The following is a 17,276-nucleotide window of genomic DNA, read 5'->3' as shown; positions in this document are numbered from 1 at the left end:
TCTAGTCCAGTCAGCTGGGACATCCTCCACTAGGTCAGGCTGCTCAGAGCCCTGTCAAGCCTGACCTCCCCTATCTTCAGGGAAGGGGTTTTAACTACTTCCCCACGCAACCTGTTCCACCTTTCTACCACCCTCACAGTAAAGAACTTGTTCCTAACATTCAACCTAAATCTACTCTTCTCTAGTTTTAAACCATTGCCCCTCATCCTGGCACTGCAGGCCTTTAGAAACCAGCCCTTTTCCCAGTCCCCCTTCAGGTACTGGAAGCCTGCTTTCAGGTCTCTGCTGAAAGCAGCCAAAAGATGCCCTACATTTTTTAATCAAGGTTATAAATGCTCCTGGATGTCCACTAATAAGCCACAAACTACACTGTCTTTAAGATATTTTTATTAATAAATACCTTAAGAGCACCAATCATACTTGAACATAAATCCTGCAATACTGTTGCAATGCTGCTCGAGAACTGCAAGTGGACATGTCTGGATTTTTCATGTAGAGTTGATGGTTTTGTCCTTTTGTGTTTGCTTGTAAACAAAGTAATTTCTTCCATAGTTAACAACTTTCATAAAACTGAACAGATCAATATAAAATAACAGGAAAATGCTCATTTTACTCTTTTGGTTTTAAACGTGACTCCTCAATGTATAGGAGTGATACAATTTAGAACCAGATCACTGTGGTTCCTTTTCAAGGGTCTTCTTTTCGCATATCTGTACACACACGTGCTGACAACAAGAATTTTTGGCTACCTTCAAGTTTCCACGTGTCTGAAAGTATTTTAGCATTACCATTTTGATATCAACAACTGGAAAAAAAAAGTGTATTCTTATACATCAGAGTTCTGTATATTAATAAGCATTTATACAAATATAATCCACCAAATATTGGCTTCTACATACAATTCTGAAGTACGGTGATTCATTTGGATTACCTAACCTTGAATGAAGCTAGAACTAACATGAACGTTTCAGGTTGCTTGAACACGCACAGAGTATGCTTGTTTCACAGGGTGGGTACAGGTTTCTCTCCCTGTGTATGCAGTTTACTCATGAATAAGTTAAGTGATGAAGTGAAGCTTGAACAACACAGTCTGTGGTGTTGTAATATCAGCAACTGCAAGCTCCTGGCCATCCACAAGCCCCAGTTCTGAAACAAAAAGAAAAGTTTTAAGTACAGCAAAACTCTGTGGTTTCTTTTGTTTTCTGATTAAAAAAAATAAGTTATGAATGTCATCCATAAACCATGAAATAGAACAGAAAAAAGCTGCAAACAGTTCACCAGTTGAACTAGCATTCATCTCAACATGAGCCAGCACCATGCTCATGCAGCCCAGAAGGCAAATTGTATCCTATGCTGCATCAAGAGGAGTGCAGCCAGCAGGGCAAGAGAGGGGATTCTGCCCCTTTACTCTGCTCTTGTGATGCCCCACCTCCAATACTATGTCCAGTTCTGGTGTGACCATTATAAGGACACAGCAGCTGGAACAAGTTCAGAGGAGAGCCACAAAGATGATCCAGGGGCTGGAACACCTCTGCTCTTGAGGATAGGCTGAGGGAGCTGGGGGTGTTCAGCCTAGGGAAGACTCCAGGGGTACTTTTATAGCTGCCTTCCAATAGCTGAATGGAACCTACAAGAAGGCTTGAGAGGGACTTTTCTTAAGGGTCAGCGATAGGATAAGAAGGAACAGTTTTAAGCTGAGGGAAAGTCGGTTTAGATTGGATCCTACAGCAAGTTCTTCAGTACAAGGATAGTGGGACTCTGGAATAGGCTGCCCAGGGAGGTTGCGGATGCCTCCTCTTTGGGAGTGTTTAAGGCCAGGGTGGATGAGGCCTTGAGCAGCCGAATCTAGTTGAGAGACACCCCTGCCCATGGCAGGGAGATTGGAGTAGATCTCTAAGGCCCCTTCCAACCTAAGCCATTCTATGATCTAATTCAACCAGGAAGTTAACAGACCTCATGAAGAAATAGCTAAAATACTAGTGAAGTATGTTTAATTTACATCAGTTATCAGCTCAATTTGTTGCAGCATTTTTCTCTGTACTTTAAATGTGAATCTACTTCACACCTGAGCAATTCAAAGCTCACCTCTGAGCAACGTGAGAGAGCTATACTACACGTAAAAGGATAAGGAAGCACATTCTATCGCATGGTGCAAAACAAAGCTAAACCTGCCATACAGGGGAATGGAACTAATTTGAGACTCTCTTTAGAGCAGTATCTTGAAAAGCTACACACAAAAACTGCATGATACCTCTTAGTGTCTTGGAAAGATTTGGCCTTGTTCGCTCTTCAATTGAAGCTACTGTCTGTTTAAAAAAAGAAAAAGAAGAAAGAAAAAGCCTAGTATTTCATTTCAAATTCAGGAAAGTAAATTTAAACAAATTAAGACTAAATACAACTACATATGTTCATTCAGATTACCTGTAAATAAAGTGTTCTATTTCTCCCATACATAGTTGCTGTGATTGCAGGAGATTTCATTTGCCTGTATGTAAAACATTTCCAAAAAAGAACGATCAGGTAAAAACACATTTAGAAATTACTTTTTCTATACATTAAACTACCAAAAATTATCATCAAGTAAGTCAGAACAGTTGCACACTTACAGTGAAGCATCATTTGTCAAGTAATCCAAGATCTCCTGCAATTTAGCTGATGGGGAAATCTCTATGTTTTGGGGAAGCTGGCTGCAGGCTGGACAGTTTTCCTAAAACAAAGTAGCACAATAATCCATGTTATGTCAAATATCATTTTTTTAAAATGCTGCTAATAAGGCCTCAAAACTATTTGTGTGATTGTGGAGCTTCTTTTAAACTTTTCGCTCTAGAAGTATTAATAATGTTGCAAACATTAATGACGATAAACAATTTCTCATTAAATCCGTCTCTGTCCAATGGGTCCCAACAGCAGCTGAAGTATTTGTGAACTATCAATTTCATCTGACATAAAAATGCAATACTACAGACTTTCAAATCAATAGTTGTTATAACCTTTTTGAGAGGATTTGCTTATAAGTCTCGGGATTGTATATTTTATTTTGTAAACCACATTTTCTGTGTACCACGGGAAATCTTCACGACTGACTTTGAAAAAAAGCAAGTCCTGTTTTCTTCTGCAGTAGCATAGCAGAAGCAGTTGAGATACCAATGTTGCAACAGCAGTCACCACAGAAACAGCTGTTTGAAGAACCGCCCTTATGTTAGAAGCTACTTTTCTAAGTATTAATAAATCTTGCCTAAATGGGGAAAAATTAAATATGCCACTACATCTACTACACAATAAGTTTTGGTAAACTGATGGGTAGGAGAAAAGGTTTTGTTACCAAGACATCAAGTAAAAACATCTGTTGATCTGAAGGTAAGCAGTCCTGCTGCTCTACATGGACCACCACCACTGTCATCACTATTAGACCCCAAAACCACAGAAGGTGAAAAAAAAAAAAGTAATCATTATCCTACATGCTAAAAGCAATACTCTGGAGACATATCAGTCTAGGAGCACCGTTGTTTATGCTTTTAAAACCTCAGAGATAATATTTTTCAGTGCTAGGTGCCAAGAGATTCAATGTCAGGTTGAAGAAATACATACAAATCATGGAATCAACCCTTCAAACCTTCAATGGCACTAACCTTTCTTTCAGCTTCAAATGTGTATGTGTATAATCCATCCACATCATTAAACACCAAGTAGTTGTTAAGAGGCATGTATGAACTGTAATGACAAATATGTTAAGTGTTAATATGTGGCATTGTGCTCAAAATAATGTATGTTATTAATGAGAAATTAAATACCTTGTGGCTATTTTAAAAACTTCAGTGGCACAAACAGCTGGAATGAGAAAAAAAATAGTTTCAGTTTCTTCACTTTCTAGCTCTATCTCAGAACATGCAGACATTAGTGCACAGTTGAGACAAAAAACCCCAACCCATTGAGTATAGCAATTTGCAATAGGAAAGATAAACACCTGAAGGTAGCTGCTAGTTCTGTGTATCAATAACATAGTTTGAGCACTAATCTGAGACTGTGTTAAACTTACATACTGTGTTTTCCAGTATTTTTTTTTCCACAGCCATATATGAACTTAACATTTATACAGTCTATGATAAAGAGAAACGAGACCATAAGAATAAATCAGGGCCATCTAAACGTTACAATTGCCCAAGTTCTCAATTCCAAACTACTGCCTTACAACTCTAAGGTCTGTAACACAGAAGTGAAATGAGTTCTGTTAACATACCTGCAATTACTGCATTTGTAGAAGCTACTGCTGGAATAATTCGTTTAACCACCCCTGCGAACACAGAACATACCACTTTGTCTTTTCCAAACACTGGAAAAACTTCCCTCTACTGAGGGAAGACTTTTAGCCATTATAATTATAGAAGGCTGTACCCAAAGGTGCTTTAAACTTCCCAAGAATTTCTATGATAAGGTGTAACGCCAGGCTTCTCAAGTACTCTGGCATTTTTGTATTTTAAGAATGGATCAAGCATGTTGAGAAAATAAGAGGTACCACACAAAGAGATCTAGTAAACAAACTCTATAAACAAGTATTCTGCATTTGGCTCTGAAAAATAATTTAAAACTCAGTTCTATTCCTGTTTAACTGCAGAAATAAATAATGGAAAGACATTTGCTTCTAGTATTCCTTCTGTAAGAACAGGCTTGCCCAAAGTTCATTCAACTCTTCTTACTGAGCCCATCCAGTCACACAGCACAGGACACACCGTTACAAGACTTCCTATACATAGGTGTTTGTGTATCAGGAACAAGGAGGTTCACTCTTTTTTTCAGGCCTGCCTAAAAGACAGCAAAGTCCAAAGTAGTTTGGAGTTCCTCTGGCTTCTAATTATTGACTTGTCCCCCTTCACCTGAGAAAACTGGAGTAAGACATTGAACTTGGCGTTCTTTCTGCCAGGTCCTTTAAAACAAAGCCATTTTCAAATTCTGAAAACTGTGCATGTACATAACTAGAGTTCACATTTATCTGTACTACAAAAATACTACTAGAGAAGCCAATATGAAGTGCTGCAAAGACTGTCTACGGTACACTATGTGGAATCTGAGGAAGACACACAAGGAATCATTTCACTCTTTTATGATAGATGGGCACACAGGTTCAAGTGTGGCATTTCAAATGTATTCTGAATACTGTAAGTCAACAAATGGAAGTTACCACAAATTCTGGAGATTCTGTATGAGATTCTCCACTTATTTTCTATTTGGTTAGCATTTAGAACACTGATTAAATGAGTTACAGCATTCTGCACTTGTATTCTGTGTGAACAGAGGCACATGCAGCAGTAAGACAAGACGCTATAGTCTTAACCAGCTTAAACTTGCATGAAGTGTTGCTGTTGCTAAAAGAGGCAGTCACATTCTTTTGCTCCTGCTCTTTGACCCAGCAAAAGTGGTCACTGTGTAATGTAAACTGAAGTTGCCCCAGGTTAAAAATAAGATGGCAAAAAGAATGTTCAGTTTTGTCCCAGGTAAGTTCCTCTGATTCATGATGAATGCCTGAACATCTGACTAATCATAAAAATATTTGCGCTGGCACAGGAAACAAGTTACTTTTTTCTGTTTGAAGATGCTAAAGGAGAAAAGAACCATTATTTCTCAGCACAGCTGTCACCTCAGTCGTATCAAAAAACAAACAATGCCAGTCCAGCCTAACTGCAAATGCCATGAAGTTAGTGGAATGCCATACCCTTACCTTGTGTGAGTCTGTATGTAACACCCTTAATATTAAATTGTGATGCTCTTTCTAAGGACTTCTGGTAAATCCACTGTATGTGTTCAGGGTCATCTCCATCCAATGCAACACCCTCTACAGCGAAGTTAAGAATTACACATAAGTTGCAATTTTAAGAGTTCTTCAGAAATACTTCTCAAAAAAAACCTTTTGTTTTAGTTTAGGTTAAAACTAACAATCCATTAAGCTATTAAAATTTGACAATTTAATTAAAGCATCATTTCTACAAACATCATCAAGTTCCAACACGTTCTGTACAGAAACTATCTGAACTTCACAGATCTATGGAGCTGTTAAAGGTTCTGTTTTGAGTCAGGGAAAACACTGTGCAGTATGAGACAGTTAAACACATGAACATGGAACTGGAGAGCGAGTCCAACAAAATCTATCACCAGCCCAGAGGAGGCTGATTCAGTATGGCAATGAGCCACTTAAGCTTAAAAGGTAGGACTATCTTATTAGAAGTAGCTGTTAAGACCTAACTGAAAACAAATTAGTTATAAGGAGAAATGTCAGCTTAGCATCAGCCTGATTACCTCCAAAAGGCTGTTCCTTTGGCCACTGCAATATCCTCACATATTCAATACAATGCTCTGGCAGTCTGGGCATAGATGCGATAGTACACATAGGAAAATTGACCTGGTGTGGGCAGGGGAACAAAACCAGAAGAAAGCATTTAAAACATTCCATACAGCACTAGGAAAGTAAACAAGCAAAGAGGAAAATTAGAGAATAAAAAAAAAAAAAAAATAAATAAATACCACCGTTGCAATTACCTGTGGTGGATAAAGCTCAAGTGTGCATTCCACACATGCTGTCATACCGGGAATAATCACACGAACATTTCCTTTAAATCCTTCTGTCCCTCCATCTATTAAAGGTATGATGGAGTCTGTATCCAGTTCACCATTTTTATAATGTAAAAATGACATCTAACAAATAAAGGAGGGGTTTTGTTTGGTTAGTTTGTTTGTTTTTTTTAAAGAAAGTTGCAGGAAAAAAACTCATAAAGACTTTATTCTCACTGGTACACCACAAGGTTGAATGTTTCATATACATCTTACTTTAAGGATAGATAACATATGAAATACTACTTGTTTGAGAGTGCACAGAACTTCAGCTACCAAACCACACCTCCACCTCCTCTTACCCCCTTGACAAATGTTATTATTTTCTTTAGTGTATCAGAACAAATAGTTGGCTGGTTTGAAGTATATGGAGGGTTGATCCTTGGTTTGTTGTTTTGGCTTTTAAATACTGGTAATTACTCAAGATTATTATTTTATAAACAAATTCACTAGGATAAAACTAGCTATAAATAAAGAAAAAAAAAACAGAAACAGATACAGAAACCTGTAAGTTTCTGAGCTGTGAGCCTTGAGATCATTTTAGTGACTCATTCTACAGAAATACATTTGATTTTAGTGATCTATACTCAAGCAGTAATCAGGCTTTAAAACAATTGAAGACTTTACCAGCATGCCATTTATCCATCTTCTTGCAATTATAGAGTCCAGCCCACAAACAATAATATGAAACTCTAAGGGGAAAAAACATATGTTATTTGAAGTCTACATTAGTGCATGCTTCTTGATACAAGCAAAGTATTCTGTCCATAACAATCTGGAGGAACTGACTGTAGTTTAACTACCTCCCCTAGAGTGAGGTGGCAGGTACTTAAGTTTGGTCTGGACTTTTACTTCTGCTTCCAGTATACTGTAGAAGACTAAAATAATTAGCAATCTAACTACCAGGAAAAGCAGAAAGTAGCAACAACTGCAATAAGGCACCAGTGGCTGTTTGGCAGCCAAATAAATACCACTTACGTCGATAGAAGCTTTCATCCATGTCTTGAATCTTTTTAAAATACCTGAATGTAAGCCCAGTAAAGGAATTTATTTATGAAGTAGTTAAGTTCACTGTTTTCTATTTGCTAACCTAAAGCCAAAGCTTTATCTAATGTCTTAGTATAATTATAAAACAATAACATACTTTAATGCATTATAAAGTACTTAGTAAGTACTTTACCTGCTTATGAAGTAAGCCTTACTTACTTTAATATGATACCTTTAAAAAAAATGATTGCAAGAGACAAAATTCTCACAGATGAAGCTGTAGTATCTGGCAAAAAAAGTAAGGGACACAATGTAATAGTCACATATAGGAGAAAGCTCAGCAGGCAAACCATTTAGGAACCTCAAAACACATGCTTTCACCAAATCCTGTAGAACTAAGTGCAGCTTTATGTTTATAAACTAAGGTCTCCTATTGGTACATACTTGAAACACTGTGGGGAATAAATCCATAATTCTAATATTTCAGTAAAAATCAGAATATTGTAGTTGAATAAAAAGACTCAGTGGAAACATACAAAATAGTTTCTTGAACCTCAGTCTTCTCTCCCTATGCATATTTCCTGTATGCTAATGTCACCAAGAAAGAATTCTCAATCACCAGCTGTTTTTTACTGCACAAAAAAGAGAGCATTGCAGCAAAATACTTTAGATAGTCTCACCACCTACAGAATTTGCTAGGAGTTGTTGAAGCCTTCAGGGCTACTACTTCTCTATGAAAGGATACGGTATGACAGTACAGTTGGGAATGCGGCTGTTCAGGAATTCTGCTGCAACTTCTGCTTTTGGTCGCCCAACATCCTTTGGTCTGGGATAAAATCCAAGCAATTTCCAATGCATTTTTTCAGTAAAGTCAATTTTCTAAAGACTTTACGTACTGCAATACTGAATTAAGTGGCTAATCACTGCTGTATGACGATTTATTGATACAGATAACATTAAGACATCCCTGTGAAGCATTCAATATGAGAGTCTAAACACATCCATGAAGCTACAGTTATCAGCACAAAAAAAAATCCACCAATTTTTCAATTTGTTTTGGAAAAAAAAGGGTACCAGAAAAACTGGTATCTCAATCTGTGTGTGTTATTCTTTGGTGTCACTTTTTCCATCCATTACTAGCTATATTGGAAGTTAAGGAATGTATGTTAATTACCTTCATGTTCAAATTGTGACATCACAGATCTCAAAAACAGAAGGAATCACAAAACAACATTTAGTTAATTTTGAGGACTGCTGTGATATGAAAGTTCAGTAATCTTTAATGACATCTTGTTGAACCAAAATAATGACCATATTCCCCTATTTGTTTAGGTACATTTAGAAAAGCCAAAGTCAAATGGTGACAGTATCACTTACCGAAAGAGGAACTGTCGGTTGAGATTAGAAACATCTATGGTGTCCATGTCAATAACATGGATCTGCCTAAAGCCAGACAGTGCCTGTAAAAAGAGAGAGTCAACCTCATCCAATGGGTAATAAAATGCTTGTTAGTGCTCCAGAATTCATTTCACATGCCAAAAAAGCAACCTTTGGAGAAACAAACATACTTGCTCCCCATTCCCTGGCTCTTCTTTGATGGGTTGCTAATGATGACAATTAGACAGATGAAATTAGCAGCATTCCAATGGTCAAAGACAATGTTCTACCAAACATATTGCTTTAGCCTTCCCAATCATAGCATGGGGAAGCCAGTGTTAGGCTGAAGTAAGGGGAATGTGCAGTATTCCCTCACAACTGCAGTATATCAAAAGCATTCATTGTGGGGGGGAAAAAATGTGTAATTTGAAGAAAAAACAGAAGCACATCCTTGCTTGGGAGGAATGGAAAATCAATGTTTAATTCCTCTAAAATTTTAAGGTTTTCAACATTCATCATTTTCACAGTTGGCATAAATAAGTCTGACACATCCACCCTCAAATTAGAGTTCAAAGTAAGCCAGCATGCAGTGCTGGAACAGAAGGCAAACACAAAGTCACCTCGTTATCCAAGAACATGCTGGATCTCTGACAAAATTCTGCCGGATCTGTTTGCACAAAGCCCTTGGCTAGATTTGGCAAATAACTTTAAAGTGTCTTAAAACTGTATTGTGGGTCTGATCTGATAAAGTATTAACATCTGTCACGTACAAAGAAACAATGTGAGTTGTGGTTAAAGGGAAACAACAGCTGTAAAACAGTGGGTTTAAAGAAAGGAAATGTGTTCTGATGTTCTGAAGTGACCCCAGAAAAATTTGAGTCCCATTCCATTAAGAATCAATATTGTTATATTTTTAAGACCTTTGAACCTTTCATTTTCCATTTTCTGAATAAGCAGAGCCATCCCATGAGAAGCAACTATTTAAAGTGCTATATTGGGAAACATTAAAATGAGCAACAGGGCTAAAGTTTATCAGGCTAGAAGTGAATTTTAGCAAGAAAAGCAAGGATTTCTGTATGTCCTATTGGGTACCCTACACTGAAAAATCATTCTGTTTCATCGGTAAATGTTCGGCACTATCAAAGCAGACCGGGAGAGCCTGCTAAGGGAAAGAACAAGGCTAGCACATCACAAGCATACAGACTGGAGTCTTTACCAAATTTGTTATTTGTTGTCCCAAAGACATGAATAAATGTGAATAAACTCTAAATTTACTTATGAGCTTTCTAATGGAGATGATAAAAATAAATCATGATAACTTAAAACCTTTTCAAGAGAGGGGAATTGATCACACGCAACAGACTTGCAAAGTCCCACCTCCCATACAAATCCTCCTCTCAATGAGCTATCCACAGATTAGATTTATGTCCCAATAAAGCCATAAAACAGTAGCTCTGGGAAAAGGTTAAATTCACCAGTGCTAATTTCCCAAAGAAGGAAAACTGCCTCACGGCTGTCAGAAACTCTTCAAGTAAAATCTTTTTTCAGCACTGCAGTAACAGATCAGCAACAAGAAGAAAAGCACACAAAAATGCTGGAACTGTAAAACCCCTGTGTTAATGGATCTGGAATGTCTGGCTTTAAGTGAGGTTATTGATTGATCAAGCATTTCAGGCTTGGAGGTAATCTGATTCAGAAATACTGAAATAACAGTATGCAAGTTCTGTAGTAATGTGTGTAACAGTGATGTCTAAGTGTTGGTATAAATTAAGGAAAAAAGTTATTCCATAATAAGTTATTGTATTAATCCACACGTTTTCCATGGAATTCATAAGAACTGAAATTCTTGTTATGAAATAGAAGCATGGAAAAGTACAGCATCAGTCTCAACTGCCAAACTCAGTGATAATAAACATGATATAACAGTGATGATAAACATGAGTTATCTGTGAGGATAAAGAAAGCATTAATAAAGTAATTAAATTCATACCCATTTATTGGGTAAATGTCTAACAGCACATGATCCCATACCTATATTTTAAACACATTAAAACTGCTTTGCAGAACACAGTGAGAGAATCCATTATAAACTAACACTGTGTAAGAAAACTACAGAACAGCTTCTGGTAATGTGTACACCAGGGAAGTCCTGTATCATTCCTTCCCTGTTCCTGCACTATTTCTTATTCCTCCTTTGCCATTTTCACACAGGATAGATAGCACATGCTGGCTTGACTCAGCAAAGCTGCCCTTACATAGGCTGAATTCAGCAATACAGATGCAACTCTGAGGGAGTGACCAGGCTCTGCAGACAACCTCTGATGTACTGGTCTTGAGGAACTAGAAAACCCAAGAGCCACTACTCAGGAGCCAAACAGAATCCACAAACAGGAAGGTTACCACAGACACAGTAATTCTGGATCTACTACTTTCACTACGGAAGAATATAAATAAATCCAACAATTCTAACCCCACTTTGAATTAATCCAAAACTATAAAATAAACTGAAATTAAATTCAGCTTTGTTAATACTGAACTTTGTACCAGCTACTTATGACAGTTCAAAGTGTGACTTTTCAAAGATAACATTGTAGCCATTGTATTCCAAACACTTCCTTGTATCGTTATGAGCAGGATTTGTTCTTAGTTTACTTTATTTCCCTACTGATTTCCTAATTATTAGGGAAAAATACCATCAGAAGTGAATTCTTGCGGACATTTCATAAATAGCACCATGTTGTCCCTCATGACAAGCTTTGAGAGAGAAAAATAACATGCAACATGTCAGACTACCACCTTTAATGCTTATTATCAAAGTGCATTCTTCAAGTTTATTGTCTGTATCATTGCATATTTTGTCTTTTGATTAGACCTTAGAAATTTAGTAGCTATATATAATCAAAAATATCATTTAACAAAGGTAGAGAAGATTAGAAAAGATAATTTCCTAAAAAAAAAAAAAAAAGCTCAAGTAAGACTCTAAGAAGCAAAGGGTGAAAACTGAGTAATTACCAGGTTTTTCAGGAGTTCACATCCTAATCCTCCTGCTCCAATAACTAGTACTTTACATGTGCTTAACAAAAACTCAAAACCCTGCAGAAAATATAAAAAAAGAAAATTAATACACTAAACAGGAAAAAGCACAATTTGTCATTTGCTTCGTAACCCTTATAAATGCATTATGATAAATTTCCAGTGTCTAGTTTCACATAAACCAACTCAGATCACGGCAGCAATCTATACTTGCAAGACTAATTATATTGGACTTCAATTAGGTGTTGAGTTTACACAGTTCCTACATTCCAACTTACAGTAAAGCAAGATCTTTGCTGATAACAGTATTCTTTTTATATTCATTTTGACCATGCAAAAAAGGAAGTTCTACTTATATTTTTATTCTGTTTAAAGATATAATGTTTTCTCCCTTAAAATATTTTACTTTTATATAATATGAAATAGATCTACACAGGCAGACAACACTGCTGGCTAAAAAGGAATGACATTTTTAACTATATAAGTGCTGTGAATTGTTCTACTAGACTCCAGCCTCTAACTAGTAAATAATGAAACAGTACATTAGAAAGGCAACAGTAAAATACACTCAAGTGTAAGCTCTAAACCAGAATGTACCAAAAAAGGAAAGCAGAAGAAATAATTAAAACAGTCTAAACTTTGCTTTTCCCTACTGAACATCTTTCCCAGTTCTCTAAGTACTCTTATTAACCTTAATTCTTTAAGCACAAGAAATTCCTTACTGTATCTGATACCTTAGATACAGAAACAAATGCTTCTATTTTTCACATGGAACTCAAAGACAGAGCATGATTAGTATCTTCTTACATAATTACACATAGGATGACAACAAACTTGCACCTGACTGTACAATTTAGAAACACAAGCTTAGAAAAAGAATACAATGTTCTTCTAAAAATCGTAATGTTCAGCTGATTAAAATATAACCTTTTCACACAGTTTTAGTATTCACACACTGCTGGTGGTCAATTAACAAAACTGTTTACATCAGTTGCAACACATGCTACAGATTTTTTTTATGTAAAGTAAGTGTTTCTCACTTGAGTGCCTGGTTCGAATTCAGGATGTGTGAATGGTCCAGATCGCTCGAGGAACTTCTTTACATGGTTCCAGCGACCTTCCCAGTCTCCAGTGACCCCACACCCACCATCAACAGCCATTCTGCACAGAACACAGTAAATTCAGCTGCAAAACCATACAGAAAAAGCCACACCTCTAAAATATTTTTTCTTTATATTTATATATATATATATCTTAAAAGCACCTAAATGATTGACCATTCATGCAAATGAACCTGCATATTCCTTATGCATGTAAGCTATGTGCATGAACATTTGCATGAGTGGGTTTTATTTGTGGAACTAGAAGCAAATATGCATAGAGGGGGAAAACCTCGAGCATTTCAGTAAATCCCACTAATATAGCTGTTACTAGTAAAAGTTGACCTGAAGTGAAAAAAAAGAGTCTAGCCCTTTGGCTTTTATTTTCCTCATATTTAAAGAGGACACAGAAAAAGAAGTTGTCCCATTAGAATTTGGAGGGTGATTTTCTTTTTTTCCATTAAAGCCCTCTATCCTCTTTTTGCCAGACTTTTTAAAGTTCATAAATCATATTGAGAATTATCACTTTGTAACTGCAATCGAGAGGCACTGCAGAAATAACAGCAAGATGCTTCAACACAGCTTCTCAATCTTCACAGTAGTTTATTAAAAAACTGTGTTAAAAATAGGAATTTTGAATGCTCTTCACCCTCAACTGGTCCTACAGAATTTAGAACACCCCTGGTTTTCAGTCACTGTCTCATCCTGTCAGCACTAGCATTTGCACTTGAAAAAAAAAAAAAAAAGGAATGTTTGCTGCTATTTTATTTTAAATCAGAGAGAGAATTTATATCAAATACTCCCCACCTTTTATTCCACCTTTTCAGGTCACTTTTAGTAGTAGATAACTATAAATTTTTAAGAGATTTACTGGAATAGTTCAAAATCAGCTCTCTTAGGTAATTCTTTAAGGTAAGATCACTAACTACACAGAACAGGCCCTTTCTTAGCAGTACACTTCCTTTTTTAAAGAGGAGCTCCACTCAATACATGCAAAGAATTGTTCTATGCTAATAGAAAACTAAGTCCATTATAAAAGAGCTTTGCCAATCCTGAGCGTGAAAGGTTGTGTCATCATTGATAAGGAGTGTTACTTGCTTCCTCCTATGAAGTAATATGAAGAAGGCTTGTTTTGGGTATTTCTGGTGACTCATCTCAGAGTAAAAGGAAAATATAGTGAAAACATGTAAGACAGTAAATGTCTTCATCCTCACAGAATTCATGATGGACAACACAGTACATCTGCAGTAACGTTAGCTTAGGGGCAATTAATTCTGCAGCTTTTCAGTAACAGAGGAAAACCTCATGAAACTGCCAGAAAAAATACATCATCACTTGTATTTTGGTTGCAGACCGAACTCATTCCTGGTTAACTATTTACTTTAGGTAAATTAACTTACTGTATTAGCAGTTAAATAAGAGCTACAAAATTTATTTGCATTCATAAGGGTCTTTTGATTGCTGACTTGCCTTTTTGTATCTCCTCCCATTTTCATAATTGACATCAAAAAATTAAGGTGTGAATAAATACAACACCCCATCCACTGAACCCTGGGCTCATCTGTTGCAGACCAGTGTTCAGGATGTATATTAAGCAGTGACTTAAGCAAATAAAGTGGGTCAATATCACAACAATTGTTTCAAAATTTTAACTTTTCTAGAAATAAGTTCAGAAGCTACACTTGGTAACAGTAAGAGCAACTATTTTTTTTAACCCTGACAATCAGCCATTAAGCAGCAGTGCTCCTTTACTGTTTAGGTGTGTATTTTCTTTTATAAGTGACAAACAGTTTAGTTTGGTTTATACAGGTTTGGACATTGTGGAGATCTGAAAAAAACGCCAGTAACTCAACCTGAGATTTTACGTTTAACTCTAGAACCAGTTTTAATGTGTTTATTTTTGTGGTGTTGTTACAGCATTACCAGATACTTGTATTATGGAGAGTTTAACAAAATTGTTATTTATTTCATCACATTAATTTTACATTTGGTTTAAAAGATCACAGCACCACAGTCCTTGTGTTGCTTTAGGCCCAGACTTTTCCCTGCCACCTTCACATCTCCAAAGCTCCATGCTTTTGAGGGACTTGGCATGCATCCCCCCAAACCAACATGCCCAGGGATTTTTATGACCCTCACCCCACCACACACATGCACTGCCTGCGAGTCCACTACTCAGACCGACAGGTCTGTTTTGGGATCTTTGGGAAGAGGGCCACAAGCAGATGGAGGGGAATAGTTAAGGGATGGAAGCAGATAAGATTAAAGATTTTGGAACATTAGTTTTCAAGGCCATTAAGACAGATGCATAGAATTTAGCGTTTTAATAAGCAGAGGCAACTCTTCCGCAGCCTGAATTTTTAATTTTCAGCCAATTTTTTAGTCACCTGCTTCTAGCCTAGAGGCCTTCCCCAGGTCCCTGACCAGCAATGCAGCTTTTTCCATTCCTGTCACAAAGCTCTCCAGCACACCAGCCTTTACTCATGCCAAGCTCCAAGCCCGCAACTCCCATTCCCACTCCGGGTGAGCCCCTTGGTCCTCTCCCCAAGAGATTCCTCTTCCCCAGTCCTTGCTGTTCAAACACCCTTTCGCGTTCCCCTTCCTCACACTAAACCACCTAACACTTTTCCTGGGCTCCCTCCTCGAGCCCTGGACTGTGCCACCCCCTCTCCACTCAGCCCACCGGGCCTTGGGCCGCTCATGCACGGTCGCCTCTACCAGCGCCTCTCCAGCGGACCTCGCAACCCTGAACTAACCCGCAGCCTCCTCCCAGCCCAAACCTCTTCTGCGGGGCTGCGGCTCGCCCTGACCTACCAGCCGCCCCTCAGCAAGCACTGCCTGCCCCTGCCCCGGGCCAGGGGCCCGCTCGCCCGCAGCCCCGCACTAACCCATCCGCCAGCAGCTCCTCTAGCCTCCTTCTTTTCTTCTCCCTAAAAGAGAGAGAATAAAAGAAGGGTCAGTATCGCGCTACAGAGACCGGGGAGGAGGGAGAGGGGACCCCGGGGCCCACCCATCCCCGGGAAGCAGGGGAAGGGGCAGCCGAGCACACACATACAGGGTACTTACGGTTCCTCACCATCCGCCATATTTCCCTCTGCTTCCCACAGTGCCCCACGGCACCTCTATGGGCGGTGCTTTGCCAGGGCGCCGCCACTGCTGCGGGCCCACGAGCTCCGCGAGGAGAAGATAGAGCCTCAGCCGGGCGGGTCGTGGGTGCCCTGACCTCCATGGCAATAGGGCGGGCATTGCCCTCTGGACCCCCACCGCACTCCCCGGGCCTGGCAGCCACAGCCGCCTTCCCGCCCGGACCGGGCTGCGGAGGAAAAGCCCGGGCTGCGGAGGAAAAGCCCGGGCTGGAGCGTCCTCATAGAATCCCAAGAGGTGTCGAGACCTGGAGAGGCCTGCTCCGCCCTTCCTCCCTCCCTCGTCCCGAAGCGCCAGACCTCAGGCAGCCGAGGGCTCTCCCGGCGCCCATCTCCCTGGTCCTTCCCAGGAGCCTGCGATGGCATCCTCAGGGACAAAGCATGTGGTGATCGCGGTGCTGTTAAAGTCTTCGGGATGAATAGAGGCAAAAGGTGGAGGTAGGATTAGCCTCAGACCAGTTGTTGTCTGCGAGCCAGGGAGCCTCGTCCACCTGAGCTGTTTTCATGGAATCATAGAATGGTTTGGGCTGGAAGAGACTTTTAAATGTCATTTAACCCAACCCCCTTGCAGTGGGGGTATTGTGATCACACTTGGCTTGCTGGTGGCCTTCATTTTGAGTGCTATAGAATCACAGAATGATAGGGGTTTGAAGGAACCTCGAGATCATCTAATTCATCGCCCCTGCTAATGCAGGTACGCCTAGATCCAGTTGCACAGGAACATGTCCAGGCAGGTTTTGAAAGTCTCCAGAGGAGTTACTCCTCCCCGGGTGCAGGGTTCTACACTTGCCCTTGTCGAACTTAATGAGGTTCACTTCTGCCCAACTCCCCAGCCTGTCCAGGTCTGGATGAATGGCAGCACAGGCTTCTGGTGCGTCAGCCACTACTCCCAGCTTGGCTGTAATGAGCAAACTTGCTGAGAGTAGGACATTGTTGCTTGGCACATTGGTGCAGCAGGCCTGGGGTGCTGTGTGATGCATGCACTTGATCTGCAGGGAATGAAGTACAAAAATACAGAGCAACAGCGATTCTCATG

The 17,276-nt window shown here is 39.1% G+C and overlaps 1 protein-coding gene across 3 annotated transcripts; it reads right to left on the bottom strand.

Moving 5' to 3' along the window:
* Positions 1 to 406: 406 nt before the first annotated feature.
* UBA3 (ubiquitin like modifier activating enzyme 3) lies at positions 407 to 16,183 on the bottom strand. 3 transcript variants are annotated; one of them, XM_054387679.1, is made up of 18 exons: positions 16,164 to 16,183; positions 15,986 to 16,027; positions 13,038 to 13,158; positions 11,977 to 12,057; positions 8,965 to 9,047; positions 8,333 to 8,413; positions 7,579 to 7,622; positions 7,228 to 7,292; positions 6,529 to 6,684; positions 6,289 to 6,391; positions 5,714 to 5,827; positions 4,238 to 4,291; positions 3,792 to 3,828; positions 3,630 to 3,711; positions 2,607 to 2,707; positions 2,422 to 2,485; positions 2,252 to 2,306; positions 407 to 1,146 (listed from the first exon to the last, which is right to left on the bottom strand). In XM_054387679.1, the coding sequence occupies exons 1-18, from the start codon at positions 16,181 to 16,183 to the stop codon at positions 1,058 to 1,060; spliced, it is 1,392 nt and encodes a 463-aa protein (XP_054243654.1). In that variant the 3' UTR covers positions 407 to 1,057. The 3 variants fall into 3 exon arrangements, with proteins under 3 accessions (XP_054243654.1, XP_054243655.1, XP_054243656.1); XM_054387680.1 differs by lacking the exon at positions 15,986 to 16,027; XM_054387681.1 differs by lacking the exons at positions 11,977 to 12,057; positions 15,986 to 16,027.
* Positions 16,184 to 17,276: the final 1,093 nt, after the last annotated feature.

This window comes from Indicator indicator, chromosome 15 (genome assembly GCF_027791375.1).
Source record: "Indicator indicator isolate 239-I01 chromosome 15, UM_Iind_1.1, whole genome shotgun sequence".
Taxonomy (NCBI): domain Eukaryota; kingdom Metazoa; phylum Chordata; class Aves; order Piciformes; family Indicatoridae; genus Indicator; species Indicator indicator.
The sequence above is the reverse complement of the archived record's forward strand: the minus strand, read 5'-3'. Positions and strand labels throughout refer to the sequence as shown.

What these genes read in the sequence shown, in the direction of transcription:
- UBA3 (XM_054387679.1), bottom strand. Translation starts at nt 16,183, where the DNA reads ATGGCGGATGGTGAGGAACC. An exon ending in GATGGATAAATGGCATGCTG is followed by an intron (nt 6,685 to 7,227) that starts GTAAAGTCTTCA and finishes TTTATTTGTTAG; the next exon opens with ATGTCATTTTTACATTATAA. An exon ending in TTGACAAATGATGCTTCACT is followed by an intron (nt 2,486 to 2,606) that starts GTAAGTGTGCAA and finishes TTTTACATACAG; the next exon opens with GCAAATGAAATCTCCTGCAA.